The following is an 18755-nucleotide window of genomic DNA, read 5'->3' on the forward strand; positions in this document are numbered from 1 at the left end:
CAAGGAGTTGCAGGTGCTGGCATTGTCAAACTAAATGGCCGTGGGCTGGCTATGGGGCCAGGTGCGTCACTGAGGAGGCACGTGGAAGGCTGTGGGCCTGAGGCCTACTGTTTGAGAAACACTGGTCCAGAAGTCAGAGGGTTGAGCCAGGACCTGTGAGGCCAGGGTTCAAACCCCTATTCAGCCATGAGGCTCACTGGGAGTCCTTGGGCCGGTCGCTCTCTCTCAGCCTGGCCTACCTGACAGGGTTGTTGAGAGGAAAATATATAGATGAACAGAGGGACATAAACTTAATCCTTCAATGAAAGCCCCTCGGAGTTCATTTTACACTCCCAAGTGGTTATTCGTAGTAACGGTGGCAGCTGCCCCACATACAATGTCAGGTGTGGGGCAGGTGGCCATTGTTTATGAGGAATGAACTTCTGGGCCCAGATTTAGCCAATAGGGCCGGAAGTTCCCAATCCCTGCTGTAAATAAACCAGTGCCCCTTAACCCCAAACGTGCATGTGGACAGACTTCAGCTCTTCCCATTCTTGAAGCCACTATTTCTACTACATGGCTTCAGGCATATAAATTTGGCTCGGCCCAATCTGGTTGCCAAGGAACGTCGATGAAGTTCGAGTTCTGAAAAAAACACACACCCAAGGATTTCCCCACCAGAAACAGCAGCCAACTGGTTCACTTTTTGCTTGCTTTCTTTTTTAACTTGATGCCGGGGCTCAACGTTTATTAAAAAAGAAAGAAAATACTTTATTTTTAAAAATAGGGTTATCGTTAGCTTTCGGCAATGGCAGAACAAACGGCTGTTACGGCGAAGCCTTCGGTCTGTTGATAGCGCTCTCTTTTTAACCCTAATGGGAAAGCAGGGGTGTGTGTGGAAGAGAAAACAACTCTCAAGAGGTTAACCGAATTAAAGAATGAAACACGGCAAGCTGACAACCGCAAGCTCTTGTAGGGGATTGCAAAAGGCGAGAGTCAAGGGCTGTAGTTCTGAGGCCTTCTCCTGGTACGGGCCCTGGGTGTCAACGGCCGCCTGGGGATGCCCAGGCGGGAGGAAGAAGGGCCTGCAGGCCGGTGGTTGGATTGGGCCGTCCGTGGCGGCCATGCTTGGCGTGAGGGGGCAGTGGACATGGTCGCCGGAGTGGACGACTGCCGCTGCCATATGAGCAGCTCCAGAAGTTCTGTCTGCCGTTGCATGATGGCAATGATCTGCTCCGTGCCCACCCTGTCCTTCTCGCGGTCCTCCAGGTCTGCTTTGGCGTAGCCATCGAGGGCGGAAAGGATTCTGTCGGTGGCCGCCTGCATCCGCAGGTCCGCTGCCATCGCCAGCTCCGCAGCCAAATCGTTCCTGGTCTTCTTGTGCCGGTTCCGGATGTTGGCAAGGCGTTCAGCGGCCGAGAGGCCCGTTGGCCCAGGCAAGGGGCTGTGGCAAGGGGTCGGGTGCACGTCTGGGAGCAATTTGGGAAGTGGGGAGGGGGAGAAACACAAAAGCAGAGTGAGGGCATTTTGAAAGGCTGCAAGGGATTCTGGGAAGGGGACGGTCAAGCTTATGAGCATCGCTTGAAGGAGCTGGGATGGGGAGCCTGTGGCCCTTCCAGATGTTGCTCTAATTCACATCACCCTCAGAGGCCGGGGATGATGGGAGTTGTAGTCCAGCAACACCTGGAAGGCCACAGCTTCCCTGACCCTGCTAATATTAAACCCATTCTCTGGATGTGGATTTTTAATGTGGTCAACATGCCAAGTTCCTGGAAAAGACCAGGCGACCTCTAAGGTCCCATCCAACTCCCTGAGGTTCTGCAGAATTCATTCAGCACTCTGAATTCATTCATTAAACATCACCATTCAGCATACAAAATTCATTCCGCATTCCCTCTTACCTGCTGTGGAGCCAGTGGTGGCTGGGCTGCCAGGGAGACTGGGCGGGGCAGGTGGCAAGGGGTTGAGCAAATGATCGGCTTCTAAAAAACAAAGGGAAGGGCATTAAATATAATTTTGCATCGTAATATACCGCCTCTTTCCACCCGAACCAACTCAGACCTTGCGTTCACCATCAGAGGCTCTGTGTGTTCCCCTGCCACTGAGGGATGTGTGGAACATGTCGACATGGGAACGGCCTTTTCCGTGGTGGCTCCTCGTTTGTGGAATGCTCTCCCCACAGAAGCTCACCTGGTACCACTGCTGTCTGTTTTTAGTCACCAGGCAAAGGCATTCTTATTTCCCCCGTCAGATATGTCAGTGGCCTTTGTTCCGCTCATCCTTTAAGCAGCGTGGGTAGGGCTTATTCCTTTTAAGCATTTTGTCAGATGACCATTTTAGCTCTTGTTTACTGCCGTTTTTATGTCTGATTATAATGCTTTCGTTATTTCTTTTTTTTAATGGTGTGAGTCGCTTTGAGGCAATGCTGAGGCTGCTGATAGCCTTAGCAAAGGCCACTGACAGCAGTAAATCACACCAAACAAGTTGGAATTAACTCTTTATTAGCAAAAACAGGAGTGTCAGGCCTAATGAGCACAGCAACTCATATCCTGCAGGTATTGCCCCATGAAGCAATTGCTGAGATTGAAGGTCCCTGCCTCCCCTCGTCTCCAGGGTTTTACCGAAGCAATCTGAGACTACGCCTGCGTGAAGCTTACTTTTCCCTCCGCCCTTTTCATGCCTCTCCTGGTTCTGGGAATCAGAGGGGAGCTTCTTGCAGCAGGAGGGGGAGGAGACACCTGACCCATCTCTGCCTCTTGGCCTTCCTCCTCTCCTGCTTCAGCTTCTGCCTGATTCTAGACTTCTCTCTGCCACAGACTCTCCCCGCTCACAAGCCCTGTTACCTCTTTGGCTTCCAACACTGCCTCCTCCCTCCGACCCCTCACCACCCCCTGGGCTCTGAGCCTTCTTCCCCTGTGGGTTCCCCAGCTGGTTCCGCCTACCATTACTCCGGGTCTGGCCAGCCCATGACAGCCGCTAAACTTAGGTGGCTTAAAACAGCGGTGAGCAACCGCTGGGAGGGAGAGATAATTCCCTGAGACAAGCAGCTGCAGAATGGCTGGATTTAATTTTAATATGCCAAACGCAGGATTTCGATGACGGCAATGCTGGGCTAACCAGGTCATGCATGGAGCGCTGGGCCAAACAGCAGGAGGAAGAGCTAGAGGATTTGCTGAGCTTATCGACATGAAAATTGTGCATCCTCTCAAATTAGCTCAAGGCTGGGTTTCCCACAGGAGGAGGAAAGTACAAACTGGGAAACTGGCTCATAAGCTAAAACTAAAACAGGAGGCCAGAGGGAAACCACAAAGAAGACTCCAGAGATAAGGCTATAAGAAGAGTCAATGGCCCACGCAGTCCAGCATCCTTCTCTTAACAACATGGCTGACAAGATGGGGAGTCCAGAAGAAGTACCTGTTTGCTGCAGTGCTTTCTCCCCTTCTGCGGTTTCTGGCAACTGGTATTCGGAGACGCACTGCCTCCGACAGTGGTGGCAGAACACAACCATCAAGGGTAGCAGCCAGCCTTATTCTCCTTCGTGAGTTTGTCTCTTAAAGCCATCCAAGATGGCGGCCACTGCTGCCTCTCGTGGGAGCAAATTCCACAGTTTAACTGTAAAGTGGGATGATACCCAGCTCTACCTCTCTTTTAAATCAGAACCGGTGAAGGCCATGAATGTCCTGTGTGAGTGTCTGGAGGCAGTTGGAGGATGGATGGCGGCTAACAGATTGAGGTTGAATTCTGACATGACAGGGGTACTGTTTTTAGGGGACAGGGGACAGGCAGGTGTGGGGGACTCCCTGGTCCTGAACGGGGTAACTGCCCCTGAAGGACCAGGTGCGTAGCCTGGGAGTCATTTTGGACTCACAGCTGTCCATGGAGGCGCAGGTCAATTCTGTGTCCAGGGCATGTCTACCATGTCTGTGTCTACCAGCTCCATGTGGTACACAGGCTGAGACCCTACCTGCATGCGCACTGTCTCACCAGACTGGTGCATGCTCTGGTTATCTCCTGCTTGGACTACTGCAATGCGCTCTACGTGGGACGACCTTTGAAGGTGACCTGGAAACTACAACTAATCCAGAATGCAGCAGCTAGACTGGTGACTGGGAGTGGTCGCCGAGACCATATAACACCGGTCCTGAAAGACCTACATTGGCTCCCAGTACGTTCCAGAGCACAATTCAAAGTGTTGGTGCTGACCTTTAAAGTCCTAAACAGCCTCGGCCTAGTATACCAGAAGGAGCGTCTCCACCCCCCGCGTTCTGCCCGGACACTGAGGTCCAGCTCCAAGGGCCTCCTGGCAGTTCCCTCACTGCATGAAGTGAGGTTACAGGGAACAAGCCAGAGAGCCTTCTTGGTAGTGGCTCCAGCCCTCCCATCAGATGTCAAGGAAATAAACAACTATCTGACTTTTAGAAGACATCTGAAGGCAGCCCTGTTTAGGGAAGCTGTTAGTGTTTGATGTTTTGTTGTGTTTTTAATATTCTGTTGGGAGCAGCCCAGAGTGGCTGGGGAAACCCAGCCAGATGGGCGGGGTATAAAAACAATATATTATTATCATTGCTATTTAAAGAAGGACTTTCTTCTGTCTCTCCTGAGCACCCCAGGCATTCTGCTTCACGGGATGTCTCCCTCTGGGTTCCAGTGTCATGAGAGAGGGAGAAAAACTTCTCTCTATCCACACTTTCTCTACACACTTCTATCGTGTCACCAAATTGCGCACCCAATTATTCCTCTTTGTGCAGAGGGAGGGAGGGAGGGAGGAGGGGACAGAAGGGAAGTGAAACCTGACCTCTCGTCCTCATAAATAACCACAAAAAAGGGGGCACTTACCCGCAGCCGGCCGAGGGGCGCTTATCGGCTCCTCAGAGTTGTCCTCTGTTTTGCACACCACGGTGGTGGAGTCCACCGAATCGACGAGTTCGATGGAGAACTGGGCAGAGGGGTCGAAGAAGTCCTGGGGCTCGTGGTAGTCCTCAGACTCGTGGGGGCCCCCCTCCTCCAGGCCACGCAGGGGACCATCATCTCCCCCCGATTCCTCCTGGTGTCCATAACTCTGGGACTGCCCTGCGGGTTGTGGCGCTCCGGAATCCAGAATCTGCTCCAGCTGGTCATAAAAGGGGCAGGTGAGGCGCCCTGTCCCAGAGCAGTTGTTCTCTTTGACCTTCTTGTAGTCCCGGCGCATCGTCTTGGTCTTGGTGCGGCACTCCTGCGCTGTCCGCTCGTGGCCCCTCTTGGCCATCTCGTTGGCAATGACCTGGAAGGTGTCCATGTTCCGGTGGCTGCTCTGAAGGACCTGCTGGATCCTCTGCTCCCCCCAGATATCCAGGAGATCAATCACCTCAGCGTATGACCAGTTGGTGCCGCGGCGGCTCATCTTCGGGAAATGTGGCATCGGCAGGGCAGAGCCAGCTGTTGCCAACAGGGAAATGGGAGAGGGTGAACCTCTGCTCTCTTTTTTTAGTTCAACTAAGGCAGAGGGGGGGACGCGGGTGGCGCTGTGGGTTAAACCACAGAGCCTAGGACTTGCCAACCAGAAGGCTGGCGGCTCAAATCCCTGCGACGGGGTGAGCTCCCGTTGCTCGTTCCCTGCTCCTGCCCACCTAGCAGTTCGAAAGCACGTCAAAGTGCAAGTAGATAAATAGGTACTGCTCCGGCGGGAAGGTGAACGGCGTTTCCGTGCGCTGCTCTGATTCACCAGAAGCGGCTTAGTCATGCTGGCCACATGACCCGGAAGCTGTACGCCGGCTCCCTCGGCCAGTAAAGCGAGATGAGCGCTGCAACCCCAGAGTCTGTCACGGCTGGACCTAATGGTCAGGGGTCCCTTTACCTTTACCTTTAAGGCAGAGGGAGGTCCAATTTTCTATACCAAGCGGGCTGCAAGAGTACCTTGACACGGAACTACCTTGTCACTCATGTTGGCAGGGAACCGAGGCCAAAATTTGAGCCCCCCACCACAGCCCTCATGCTGCATTCACAAAGCCGGATAAACTGAGAAAGCGCTAGCTAGGCTTTGGGAGGGAAGCAAGAGGACTCTAGGACCCTGTCAGAGCCCTCACACCTCCTTCCCAAGCCCCGGGCTTCACTTACCTGCCTTTGGCAAGGTAGCTTGAGGGCTTCAAATGTTGCCGAGGGCTGCCAAATGAGGCCTCAAGGGCCACTGCCTTGATCTAAGGCAAAGTTGAGGAGGCTCAAGCCCAGAGTCCAAAAGTGGCCCTTCAGACATATTGACCTGGCCCTCAGAAGCCTCCCTAAGGCACACCCCTTCTTCCCAGACCATGCCCTCAGGGGTCTTCCTCTGGCCCTCTTAGGAGTCATTCTGCACGGATCAAATGTTGCCTCAGAGTGAAATCACTCCTTTTTGCTTGACCGGATGGAGAGAACGGTGTGTGTAGAGAAAGGGAAATCTCTTTTAGGGGGTGTTCCTTGCTGGAATGTAAGTCTACATTACAAAGGTAAAGAGTTACACCTGTTTCTTCACCCACTTTTGCCTCTGCCCGCCCCCCCGTCATGTCGCCCTCGGAGGGCAGCTCATTAGGGAACGCTGCCCTCAGGCCAACAACGGCTCCCCGCGCCTGGCGTGTAGATGCATTTCCGAGCTAGGTAGACCCCTGGTCTGATCTGGTACAAGGCAGCGCTCTGTGTTTTCTTCTGCTCAGAAATTTGCACATGTCCTGCAAATACAAAGCTGCACACAGTTCTCCACCCGCCCCCTGCAAAGATGCAAAAACTGCTCCCTCGCCTGCTGGTGGTCCTGTTTCCCTGCCCTGCAGATAGATGTGGCACCCCCCCAAAAAAAAGCTGCAATCAGGCAAAGCAGTAATGGTGGTGACCGACAGGGGTTTTCAGGATGCAAAATTCAGCACACATAATACACACATGCCCCTGGCTGGTGTCTCGGGGGCAGAATGAGCCCTTACCGAGTGAGCTGGCTTCCCTCTCCAGCCTCTGTTTGGCCTCCCTGCGGAGATACCGCCGTCTGTCCAGCAAGGTGTGGTCGGCCTCCGGGGAATGGACGTCCATCTCGTCAAAAAGGACCGGCACCTGGGAACAAAGGCAGAGGGCTGTTGGTTCACACATGCTGTGTGCTCATTTATTTACTGCAGTGGGTGAGGAACCCCAGGCCTGAGGGCAACACGTGGAGGGACCCCTCTCTGTCAATGGAACATTGGTCCCCAGGACAGATCTACTCCACAGGACACATCAACCCGCCTCCCTGTTATTCTTTAATTCGTTTTTTGAAATATTTATATTCCACATTTTTCACTACAGTTGTACCTTGGTAACTCAGACGCTTTGGCTCCCAAACGCCATAAACCCAGAAGTGAGTGTTTCAGTTTGCAAACATTATTTGGAACCCGAACATCTGATGGGGCTTCCGATTGGCTGTAGGAGCTTCCTGCAGCCAATTTGAAGCCATGCTTTGGTTTCCAATTGTTTTGGAAGTCAAACAGACTTTCGGAACAGATTCCGTTCGACTTCCGAGGTACCAGTGTATATTAAATTTTAAAAATTCAATAAATACATCAGTAAAAACATCTATGAATTCTGGTTAGTAAAAAGAAATTGACATTGCAAAGGCCTATGGAGAAATCTCTGAAACAACAATGGGATATCAGCTCCGCCCAAGGCATGATGGAGAACAGCAACAACTGGGAAAAGATAGACATAACATCTTGCAAGGACAGGAAGAAACACCACAGGCAGAATAGTTGCCACACGCAGGAGGAACAAGGATATAGTTTGAGTGCCTCACTTGTAGTTCTATAATTAATTTAATGTGTCAACACAAATAGAAGTTATTAATATTGCAGTTGTTGTATATTATTATTTTGACCGGAATGTAATTGAAATTAGTAAGATTTTGGAACGCAGAAATTAAGAAAATCATCAAACCATCAATTCTAGCATGTGGGGGGTGGGGGTGGGACCTAAATTATATAATTTGGAATTTGAACAATTGGCATTAGTACAGTCGTAACTTGGAAGTTGAACAGAATCCGTTCTGGAAATCCGTTCTGGAAATCCGTTCAATTTCCAAAATGTTCGGAAGCCAAAGCACGGCTTCTGATTGGCTGCAGGAAGTCCCTGCAGAAAATCGGAAGCCGTGGAAGCCCCGTCGGACATTCGGCCTCCAAAAATAGTTCGCAAACTGGAACAGTCATTTCTCGGTTTATGGCATTCAGGAACCAAAACGTTCGAGAACTAAGCTGTTTGAAAACCAGCGTACGACTTATAATTTGGTATTGTTATAATGAGGCTATTGGAGCATAACTGAAAACTAATAAAAATTATTATTAAAAAAATGACATTGCAAAGGCTTGTCTGAACGACACAGGCAACGTCTAAAAGGAGGAACGATTCCTGCTGTGCATCTACCCATAGCTGTCAACGTTTCCCTTTTTTAAAGGGAAATTCCCTTATTCCGAATAGGATTCCTCGCAAAGAAAGGGAAAAGTTGACAGCTATGCATCTACCAGCAGGGAGTTCCACAGGCCACAGCCTGTCATACTACATAGCAATTAGGAACTACAATACGTCTCCCAGGTGAGCCTTAAGGAGCTTGGGGGTCCTTAAAGCATTTCTGGTCCAAGTCGGTCAGGGCTCTGTAAATCAGCAGAAGCAGCCGACCTGCTCATAGGTGTGCAAGCACCTTGTTTTGATCCCTGGCTCCCTGCTTTTTTACCTGCTGCTCCCGTCTCCTTGCTCCTCGTTGCCTCAGGATGAGCTCCTCCGGCTGCTGAGGGGGCCCCCATCCCGAATGAGGCGACTGGATGAGTCTCAGGTGCTCCTGGCCGTGGGCTTCCCAGCACTGAGGCACCTCTTCGTCCAGCTCCTGCTTGACCTGCTCCGGCCCTGGCCATCCCAAAATGTCCCTCAGGCTCCCGGCCTGGATGACGCAAGGCCCTTTCGCCGGTCCATCTTCCTCTTCCTCATCCTCCTCTTCCATTTTTATATGCAGCACTTGATCTCCCGCCATCTGGAGGTTGGCCACCGCTGCCCGCTCGGCAGCCATTTTGTCCTTTCCAGCCTTGCGTTGACGTCGGCCTGCACCAGGTGTTGCTCACAGACCTCCCTCTCTTGCTGCGAGCATTGGGCAAACGGCGCCGGTTCCTCAAACTGATCTCCCAGGGTCCTTTTTTTTTCTTTTTCCGAACGTGCTACAAATTATTTAGGTCGTTTAGACATACAGATGTCAGCATCACACACAAGGTTTTGCTCCTGCAGGGAAGACATACAGAAAACCAAAGGCTGGGGAGAGAGAGAGAGAGAGATAGAAAAAAAAACCCCAGAAAAATTAACCTGCTAAACTGATATTCCATGTCTGGGGTGGGAAATTTCTTTCATTTTTAGGGCCTTATATGCACATTTTACTTTTGTTCAGTAGGCCAGTTTCTGCTCAAAGCTCTGTAACCACATGATGGAATGATAGAAACAGAATATTATTATTTTTAGCAGGGCAGCTGACGAAGGAGAAATGTGAAACTTTTTGCCACGTAAATTAAAAATACTCTGTTTTGTCAATCACAGTAATGTGCGCTTTATTTTCGTGATTAACCAAATCCTAAAAGGGAGCCAAAGAGAACTTGTGAGAAGCCCTGCTTGATGCTTTTAAAACTAAACACACAAACACACACATACTTTCTTGTAGCTGAGACAAATTAACAACACCGGGTTCAGTGTCCTGTCCTGTTTCCTGGATTTTGTAATATCTTAACCAGTCCATGAAACGCAGGAAGTTTATTCTTTTGCACTGTCTTCCTGTAAGCAATGCAGCCAAGGCTCTTCAGTGGGGTTGGTGGAGAAATTTGATTCAGTTTGCATTTAAAGGCGATCTTACGCAATTGGCATTTTCTGGAAAAAAACACGCAAAACGGAACAGCCATCCTTTGAAATTTACGCTTCTCCAATTTTGCAATGCAGTCCTCCAGCCATGTAATGTGAACAAAAATGGATAGAGTAAAGTGTGCGTTGAAATTAGTGAAAACAAAACAGAATTGTATTAGGAGAAACTGCATACAAAACTGTGCATATTAGGAGTAACTAGCAGTAACATGTGAATTTTTCACTAGGACTTGAAAATATAAATTGCAAGCTGATGTGGAAATGTGGAGAAGAGAACTAAATATTAGAAAGTGAGATACTAAAATAAATTTAATTTAATTTCTATTCATCCCTTCTCTTACATATGTGCCATTAATAGCCTGGATAGCTCAGTTGGGTAGAACGTGGTGCTGATAACACCGAGGTTGCAGGTTCGATACCCGTATGGGACAGCTGCATATTCCTGCATTGCAGGGGGTTGGACTAGATGACCCTCAGGGTCCCTTCTAACTCTACAATTCTATGAAAAATATTAACACTCTGCATGCAAGCAACTCAAATTTCCCACTGCAAAACACTTGAATTCCGATGTTGGCATAAGTTAGCGAATTTTTCGCTCTATAAGACGCCCTTTTCCCCTCCTAAAAAGTAAGGGGAAATGTGTGTGCGTCTTATGGAGCGGATGCAGGCGGGAGGCTCTGCTCAGCGCTCCCTTTAAAGAGCGTGCGGAGTGTGTGTGTGGCTCTTGGGGGCTTTTCCCCGAGGAGGGAGAAGGGCTGCCTCCTCGGGGAAAAGCCCCCAAAAGCCACACACACACTCCGCACGCTCTTTAAAGGGAGCGTGGCTCTTGGGGGAGCCTTAGCCATGCGCAGCCTCTCCCGGGCAAGGGGAGCCTTCATCCCGCTGCCCAGGAGAGGCTGCGCAGTGATCCCGCTTGCTGTCCTGGCTTCTGGGATTCAGAATATATTTTTTCTTGTTTTCCTCTTCCAAAAACATATGGTCTGGTGCATCTTATAGAGCGAAAAATACATACACTCATTGTGCTATAGGTAGTCAGGGGAAAGAAGGACCCATAGGAGGCAACTCAGCATGGCTTTAAAAGAGGATTAGATAATTTTGTGGAGGATGAAGCTATCCATGGATATATAGATACAGATACACACACATAGATATAGACTCCACGGCACCTGTCATTCATAACACTTAATGCATCTGATCAAGGGGACTGTAAAGGTAAAGGTAAAGGGACCCCTGATCGTTAGGTCCAGTCGTGGCCGACTCTGGGGTTGCGGCGATCATCTCGCTTTATTGGCCGAGGGAACCGGCGTACAGCTTCTGGGTCATGTGGCCAGCATGACTAAGCCGCTTCTGGCGAACCAGAGCAGCGCACGGAAACGCCGTTCACCTTCCCGCCGGAGCAGTACCTATTTATCTACTTGCACTTGGACGTGCTTTCGAACTGCTAGGTGGGCAGGAGCAGGGACCGAGCAATGGGAGCTCACCCCATTGCGGGGATTCGAACCGCCAACCTTCTGATCAGCAAGCCCTATGCTCTGTGGTTTAGACCACAGCACCACCCGCGTCCCAAGGGGACTGTAGTAGCAGACAAAAACTTAAACCACAATAAATGTGTTCAGTCATTAAGGTTTCATCAGTCTGTCTGTCTTTTGCTACAGGAATCTGGCATACCTACAATGACTGGTATTGATAAAACGAACACCCCTGTCGCTTAGAACATTTCTAGATCCCAAACACACCCCGTCTCAAAATAAACACACAGCTTTTGTTTGGCAACATGGGCATAGCCAGAATTTATGTTTTGGGGGGGGACAGGACACCCACCTGTCACCATTCCCTACCTGTCTGGCTCTGACTATCAGATTTGGAATGAAGTGTCTTGACAACTTTTTTAAAAAAAAATTCTTTCAACCACAAGTGCTCAGAAAAACCTGTCAAAATCTTTCCACAATTTATACTTCAAGTATTTTTATTTATTTACTTGATGGGTGGGGGGGACTGCTTTCCTGCCTACGCCCATGTTTAGCATCCAAGTTAACTATGGTCCTGGCAATGAAATTACCTTATCTCCATAGAAAGTGAACAGGGCAGGAAGTGGCCGTGGGCTAGTGACTCTCAGGGCAGAAAACTGACTGCTTAATGGAAGAGACAAACCAAACTGACACTGAACTTGGGAGAACCCACAACCTAGAAGGACAGCCTGGGAACAAGTATATGGGTCTGGTTTTTGTCGGTGTTTTAGTTTTGCAGGGGAAGTTCCAGACCCTCCAACTGTCCCTATTTTCCAGGGACGGCCCTGGATTTACAGAAGCCGCCCCGCTTGCTGATTTGATCCCGGAATATCCCGCTTTTCCTTAGGACATCCCAATTTTCATCGCAGAAATGTTGGAGGGTATGGAGTGTTCACACACACTTTGAAATGATACACCCAATAAAAGCTGGATTTGGCGCAGGTTCCTTATACAGCATGTTCTTTTGCAGTTCACGATGAAACGCAACACAACTGCAGTTAAATATATATACAGTGGTAAGGTAAAGGTAAAGGTACCCCTGCCTGTACAGGCCAGTCTTGACAGACTCTAGGGTTGCGCGCCCATCTCACTTAAGAGGCCGGGGGCCAGCGCTGTCCGGAGACACTTCCGGGTCACGTGGCCAGCGTGACAAAGCTGCATCTGGCGAGCCAGCACAGCACACGGAAACGCCGTTTACCTTCCTGCCAGTAAGCGGTCCCTATTTATCTACTTGCACCCAGGGGTGCTTTCGAACTGCTAGGTTGGCAGGCGCTGGGACCGAGCAACAGGAGCGCACCCCGCCGCGGGGATTCGAACCGCCGACCTTTCGATCGGCAAGCCCTAGGCGCTGAGGCTTTTACCCACAGCGCCACCTGCGTCCCTATATACAGTGGTACCTTGGGTTAAAAGCTTAATTCGTTCTGGAGGTCTGTTCTTAACCTGAAACTGTTCTTAACCTGAAGCACCACTTTAGCTAATGGGGCCTCCCGCTGCCGCCACACCGCCAGAACACAATTTCTGTTCTCATCCTGAAGCAAAGTTCTTAACCCGAGGTACTATTTCTGGGTTAGCAGAGTCTGTAACCTGAAGCGTATATATATATATATATATATATATATAATGTTACGGATTCACTGACGTGGGAAGGGTTTTGTGTGAGAATTTTGCTCTGGCTTGGGTGGAAAGAGGGAGGGGACGTCACTGCTGGCTGACACCAGCTGTTCGTAACCTCGCTTGCGCCTACAAGCATTCATTAAATTCCTTCCTCTCTTTTTTTGCAATTGCAATGAATACAACTCTGCCCCCCTAACCCTCCATCATAATACAGTGGTACCTCGGGTTAAGAACTTAATACGTTCTGGAGGTCCGTTCTTAACCTGAAACTGTTCTTAACCTGAAGCACCACTTTAGCTAATGGGGCCTCCAGCTGCTGTTCTCATCCTGAAGCAAAGTTCTTAATCCGAGGTACTATTTGGGGTTAGCGGAGTCTGTAACCTGGAGCGTCTGTAACCCGAGGTACCACTGTAAATGGAAGCTGCATGCAACCCACTTGAGAGCTCACCTCTTCGGGGATCTGGCCCCCTTCCTATGGGGAGCAAGGGCTCGGCTTCCTTCTGCTGCACATGCAGCCGCTGCGAGATTATCGATTATCGCTCCTGGTGCTGCTTGCAAGGATTCAAACAGGCCATTTCCTCCCCCGCCCCCACCAGGAAGCCGCTTTCATGCTTCGCCAGCTGCACAAAACTGGGGGGGGGGGGGTTGCTGTTTCTCAGGCTTTCTAGGCAACCGGAGGAGCTCGCTCGGTTTAACCCTACAGCGCCCCTCCGTCAGAAAAAACGGTGCAGGGAATAAATAAGAGCTTTAGGAGAGGCCCCACCCGCCCTACGCATTTATAGCGCAATAACACCTTGATCACTCATGAGATGGGGGTTGTAACATCTGGAAGGCCGCAGCTTCCCCTCCCCTGCTATCCTGCTAATATTAAACCCATTCTCTGGATGTGAATGTTTAATGCAGTCAACAAACAGGCCAGCTTCCTGGAAAAAGGGAGATCTCAGCAGGCTTGGGCGGAAACCAAAGTTTGCAGAAAAAAGAAATAATAATAATAGCTGGGTGGGTGAGGGAGAATCCTAAGGGGGGTGTATGTGTGAAAATGGCTGAGCGTGCTCAGTGGCTGCAGAATTTGGACTGTTGGTAGGGAAATGCAATGGAGTATCCTGGAGGAAGGGCATGGCTGGCAAAAACCAGGCACAAGGCAAGCGTGCAGCATAGGCCTAGCCGGGGGGGGGGGGCAGCTGCACCACCACAAATCAAGTAAATAAATAAAAATACTTACCTAACTGACCAATTGTGTTGCAGATAACTTGGTTCTGCCCCCCCTTAACATAAAGCCTGCCCCCCAAATAAATCCTGGCTACGCCCATTGCATTCACTATTGGCACATATTTATTATCCATTTTAAATGAAATGAGCAGTGAACAATTGTATTTATTTATTCCTTTATTCTCTATTCCACTTAATCACCGACGTCTCTAATAAAATTGCAAAAAGTGGAATGATAAAAATTCACCATAAAATCTAATGAGAAATGCCTGCTGAAGAAAAGAGGTCTTTGTCATGCGCTGAAGTTCTGCAGAGAGCATGGCTTAGAATCATACAATGGTGGAGTCAGAAGGGGACCCTGGGGGTCATCTAGTCTGACCCCCTGCAATGCAGGAACCGCAGCTAAAGAGTCCCTGGCAGATGGCCATTCCAAACTCTGCTTAAAAACCTCCAAGGAAAGAAGAGTCCATCACCTTCACCAAAAGCATCCCAAGAACTATAAGGGTGTTAAAAGTTGTTCAGAGGCTCTCATTCCCCTCATGGAGCTAACAGTTCCCAGAGTGGTATAATAATAATAATAATAATAATAATAATAATAATAATAATAATAATAATATATTTATACCCCACCCTCCCTGGCCAGAGCCAGGCTCAGGGCGGCTAACACCAGTAAAATTATAATAATAATTTTTTAAAAAACCAATTTAAAATGCAGGTTAAAATATAATTTAAAATGCAGCCTCATTTTAATAGTAGCCCATAGATCAAAACCCTAAAGGGAGGGAAACATAAGGGTCAGACTGAGTCCAAACCAAAGGCCAGGCGGAACAGCTGTCTTGCAGGCCCTGCGGAAAGATGTCAAGTCCCGCAGGGCCCTAGTCTCTTGTAACAGAGCGTTCCACCAAGTCGGGGCCAGTACTGAAAAGACCCTGGCCCTAGTTGAGACCAATCTAACCACCTTGCAACTTAGGACCTCCAAGGTGTTGTCATTCGTGGACCCTAAGGTCCTCCGCGGGGCATACCAGGAGAGGCGGACCCATAGGTACATGGGTCCTAGGCTGCATCCCTTTCCTAGGGTTCTCTCTGCAAATTGTACGTCTGTGGGGAAAACATAAATGAAAATATAACTGGCTCTCTGTGTCATTTTTCTATGCTGTGCACCATTTAATGACGGCTGGACTCCGTCAAGAATCATTTGGGGGAAGCTGCTGCAAGTGGTCTGTACGTCCAAGGGAGACAATGGAGTGTGCCTCCGGAGGTGAACACTGGACAATCTGTCACTTTGCATTTCTTAGTACAGAAAGTATTGATCTGATGTGTAGAGATCTTTCCTATTGTAATTACTGTTGTGACGTGGGGTTTGTGATTTCAGCTCTCTGGACATAATATGCTGGAGACAGTTCTGTAGTAACACTTCTTTATGCAAACAAGACTGAGACTGAGGAGGGGAGAGCTACATTTATAGGGACAGGGAACTAGCTAGAAAGGATACATTTTGGAGGGAACAATATCAGGCAATCACAGTCCTGCCTTTTGGAGGAAACCAATAAGACAGAGGATCCAAATACAGCCGCTTAAATGAACCAATAGTAGCTGTACCCTCTGGAACCAAAAGGCAGTTACTTTACCCTAATGCAAATACAGACAATAATAATACAGATATAAAATCCTTCGACTCAATACACAACAATTACCGGTAGTTCAAAAGGGTTCTGGAAACTTCTCTGCGTGAAAGAAACAAGCAGAAGGTTATTCCTTCAGAGAAGCTGAGTACAGCTGGCTTAAATCGGTCCTGTTATCTCTTTCTGTCAAGGTCATTCTGACTGTGATAATAAGGCCAGAAGAAGCCTGGGTTTCACGCTTTCTCTTTCTATCTCTTTTCCTCCTGGTGTGGTGTTTGGTTTATAGATAGTGTTAAGGTTTTAGTCTTATTTTAAGTTTGCTGTTGTTGTTTAGTCGTTTAGTCGTGTCCGACTCTTCGTGACCCCCTGGACCAGAGCACGCCAGGCACTCCTGTCTTCCACTGCCTCCCGCAGTTTGGTCAGACTCATGTTTGTAGCTTCGAAGACACTATCCAACCATCTCGTCCTCTGTTGTCCCCTTCTCCTTGTGCCCTCCATCTTTCCCAACATCAGGGTCTTTTCCAGGGAGTCTTCTCTTCTCATGAGGTGGCCAAAGTATTGGAGCCTCAGCTTCACGATCTGTCCTTCCAGTGAGCACTCAGGGCTGATTTCCTTAAGAATGGAGAGGTTTGATCTTCTTGCAGTCCATGGGACTCTCAAGAGTCTCCTCCAGCACCAAAATTCAAAAGCATCAATTCTTCGGCGATCAGCCTTCTTTATGGTCCAGCTCTCACTTCCATACATCACTACTGGAAAAACCATAGCTTTTACTATACGGACCTTTGTTGGGAAGGTGATGTCTCTACTTTTTAAGATGCTGTCTAGGTTTGTCATTGCTTTCCTCCCAAGAAGCAGACGTCTCTTAATTTCGTGGCTGTTGTCACCATCTGCAGTGATCATGGAGCCCAAGAAAGTAAAATCTCTCACTGCCTCCATTTCTTCCCCTTCTATTTGCCAGGAGGTGATGGGACCAGTGGCCATGATCTTCGTTTTTTTGATGTTGAGCTTCAGACCATATTTTGCGCTCTCCTCTTTCACCCTCAATAAAAGGTTCTTTAATTCCTCCTCACTTTCTGCCATCAAGGTTATGTCATCTGCATATCTGAGGTTGTTGATATTTCTTCCAGCAATCTTAATTCCGGCTAGGGATTCATCCAGCCCAGCCTTTCGCATTATGAATTCTGCATATAAGTTAAATAAGTAGGGAGACAAAATACAGCCTTGCCGTACTCCTTTCCCAATTTTGAACTAATCAGTTGTTCCATATCCAGTTCTAACTGTAGCTTCTTGTCCCACATAGAGATTTCTCAGGAGACAGATGAGGTGATCAGGCACTCCCATTTCTTTAAGAACTTGCCATAGTTTGTTGTGGTCGACACAGTCAAAGGCTTTTGCATAGTCAATGAAGCAGAAGTCTTTCTGGAACTCTCTAGCTTTCTCCATAATCCAGCGCATGTTTGCAATTTGGTCTCTGGTTCCTCTGCCTCTTCGAAATCCAGCTTGCACTTCTGGGAGTTCTCGGTCCACATACTGCTTAAGCCTGCCTTGTAGAATTTTAAGCATAACCTTGCTAGCGTGTGAAATGAGTGCAATTGTGCGGTAGTTGGAGCATTCTTTAGCACTGCCCTTCTTTGGGATTGGGATGTAGACTGATTTTCTCCAGTCCTCTGGCCACTGCTGAGTTTTCCAAACTTGCTGGCATATTGAGTGTAGCACCTTAACAGCATCATCTTTTACAATTTTAAATAGTTCAGCTGGAATACCATCACTTCCACTGGCCTTGTTATTTGCAGTGCTTTCTAAGGCCCATTTGACTTCACTCTCCAGGATGTCTGGCTCAAGGTCAGCAACCACACTACCTGGGGTGTACGAGACATCCATATCTTTCTGGTATAATTTATTTTAAGTTACTGTAAGTTTAAGTTAAGTCTGCTGCAACTGGATTTCTTATAGACAGTGCCAATCCTGAATATATTGGATTTGTGACCATTATGCTCATTTGCCTTCCGTAGCAGTAAAGCTCTGCTGGATGAAACACAATTGCCTCTGGCCTATTTTGGGGGAATCTTGCAACGTGTTTAAGTTTTTGCTCTGCTAACTATACGTTAAGAGTTCTGCTCTGGATCAATATTGAGTAGAATTCATGACAGAATCACAGCGCCTGCTGTGGCTGCAGGGACTAGTAACTTGTACCTGCTGCCTCCCACATGGTAAGGTGTAGTTGTGGCAGCCATTTGCACTGTATTTCTAGATAACCAGCCGAGGCAGTTCAGAATGGTGCAACTAACCTGCTGACCGAATGTACGGGTATCATTTCAGAGATATCAAGGTCTTACAATAAAAGCAATCTGTGATATACTGGATTAAAATATAAATGGAGCGGCGCCAACTTCCCCCAAGGTTAGCCTATCTACAGGAGGGGAGGGGAACCAGATGCCCTCCAGATACCTCCGTTGGTTAGAGTGTGGTGCTGATGATGCCAAGGTTGCAGGTTCGATCCCCGTATGAGACAGCTGCAAATTTCTGCATTGCAGGGGGTTAGTCTGGATGACCCTCAGGGTCCCTTCCATCTCTACAATTCTGTGATGCTGGACTCCATCTCCCATCGTTCCTGACCACTGGCCATGCTGGCTGGGGTCACCCTACATATTTACAGGCCTCTGTGTGGGCTTTGCCTTCTTCCCCCAAAGAATCCTGGGAGCTGTAGTTTGTAAGGGTGGTGAGAGTTGTTAGGAAGCAAAATTGGATACGTGTCAGAAATGTAAATAAATAAAGAGAACTTTTTTTCATATGCGGTGGACATGTAAAAAGGTAAAAGAATATTGGGATATGATCTATGATGAGTTGAAAAAATGTTTAAAATAACTTTTCCCAAAAGACTGGACTCCATTTTGTTTGGAAAAATTTAGACTGAAGTCCCTTAGTGTCAACAAAATTTATTTATGTATGCAACAACGGCAGCAAGAGTTTGGTT

General features: G+C 48.5%; 2 protein-coding genes across 3 annotated transcripts in view; both read right to left on the bottom strand.

Moving 5' to 3' along the window:
- LOC310756746 (uncharacterized protein) overlaps positions 1–18755 on the bottom strand; it is a 1375527-nt gene that overhangs the window by 528555 nt on the left and 828217 nt on the right. The gene's annotated exons all lie outside the window — the stretch shown is intronic.
- On the bottom strand, positions 678–13579 carry LOC310756820 (uncharacterized protein). 2 transcript variants are annotated; one of them, XM_083601643.1, is made up of 6 exons: positions 13399–13579; positions 8669–9204; positions 6903–7026; positions 4816–5394; positions 1881–1961; positions 678–1448 (listed from the first exon to the last, which is right to left on the bottom strand). In XM_083601643.1, exons 2-6 carry the CDS (start codon positions 8996–8998, stop codon positions 976–978), a joined length of 1587 nt encoding a protein of 528 aa, XP_083457769.1. In that variant the 5' UTR covers positions 8999–9204; positions 13399–13579; the 3' UTR covers positions 678–975. The 2 variants fall into 2 exon arrangements, with proteins under 2 accessions (XP_083457769.1, XP_083457768.1); XM_083601642.1 differs by having other exon boundaries at positions 8669–9234.

This window comes from Podarcis filfolensis, assembly GCF_964270895.1.
Source record: "Podarcis filfolensis genome assembly, chromosome: 2".
NCBI lineage: Eukaryota > Metazoa > Chordata > Lepidosauria > Squamata > Lacertidae > Podarcis > Podarcis filfolensis.

What these genes read in the sequence shown, in the direction of transcription:
- LOC310756820 (XM_083601643.1), bottom strand. Translation starts at nt 8,998, where the DNA reads ATGGCTGCCGAGCGGGCAGCGGTGGCCAACCTCCAGATGGCGGGAGAT. An exon ending in CAAGGAGACGGGAGCAGCAG is followed by an intron (nt 7,027 to 8,668) that starts GTAAAAAAGCAG and finishes CTTTGTTCCCAG; the next exon opens with GTGCCGGTCCTTTTTGACGA. An exon ending in CGCCCCTCGGCCGGCTGCGG is followed by an intron (nt 1,962 to 4,815) that starts GTAAGTGCCCCC and finishes TTTGTTTTTTAG; the next exon opens with AAGCCGATCATTTGCTCAAC.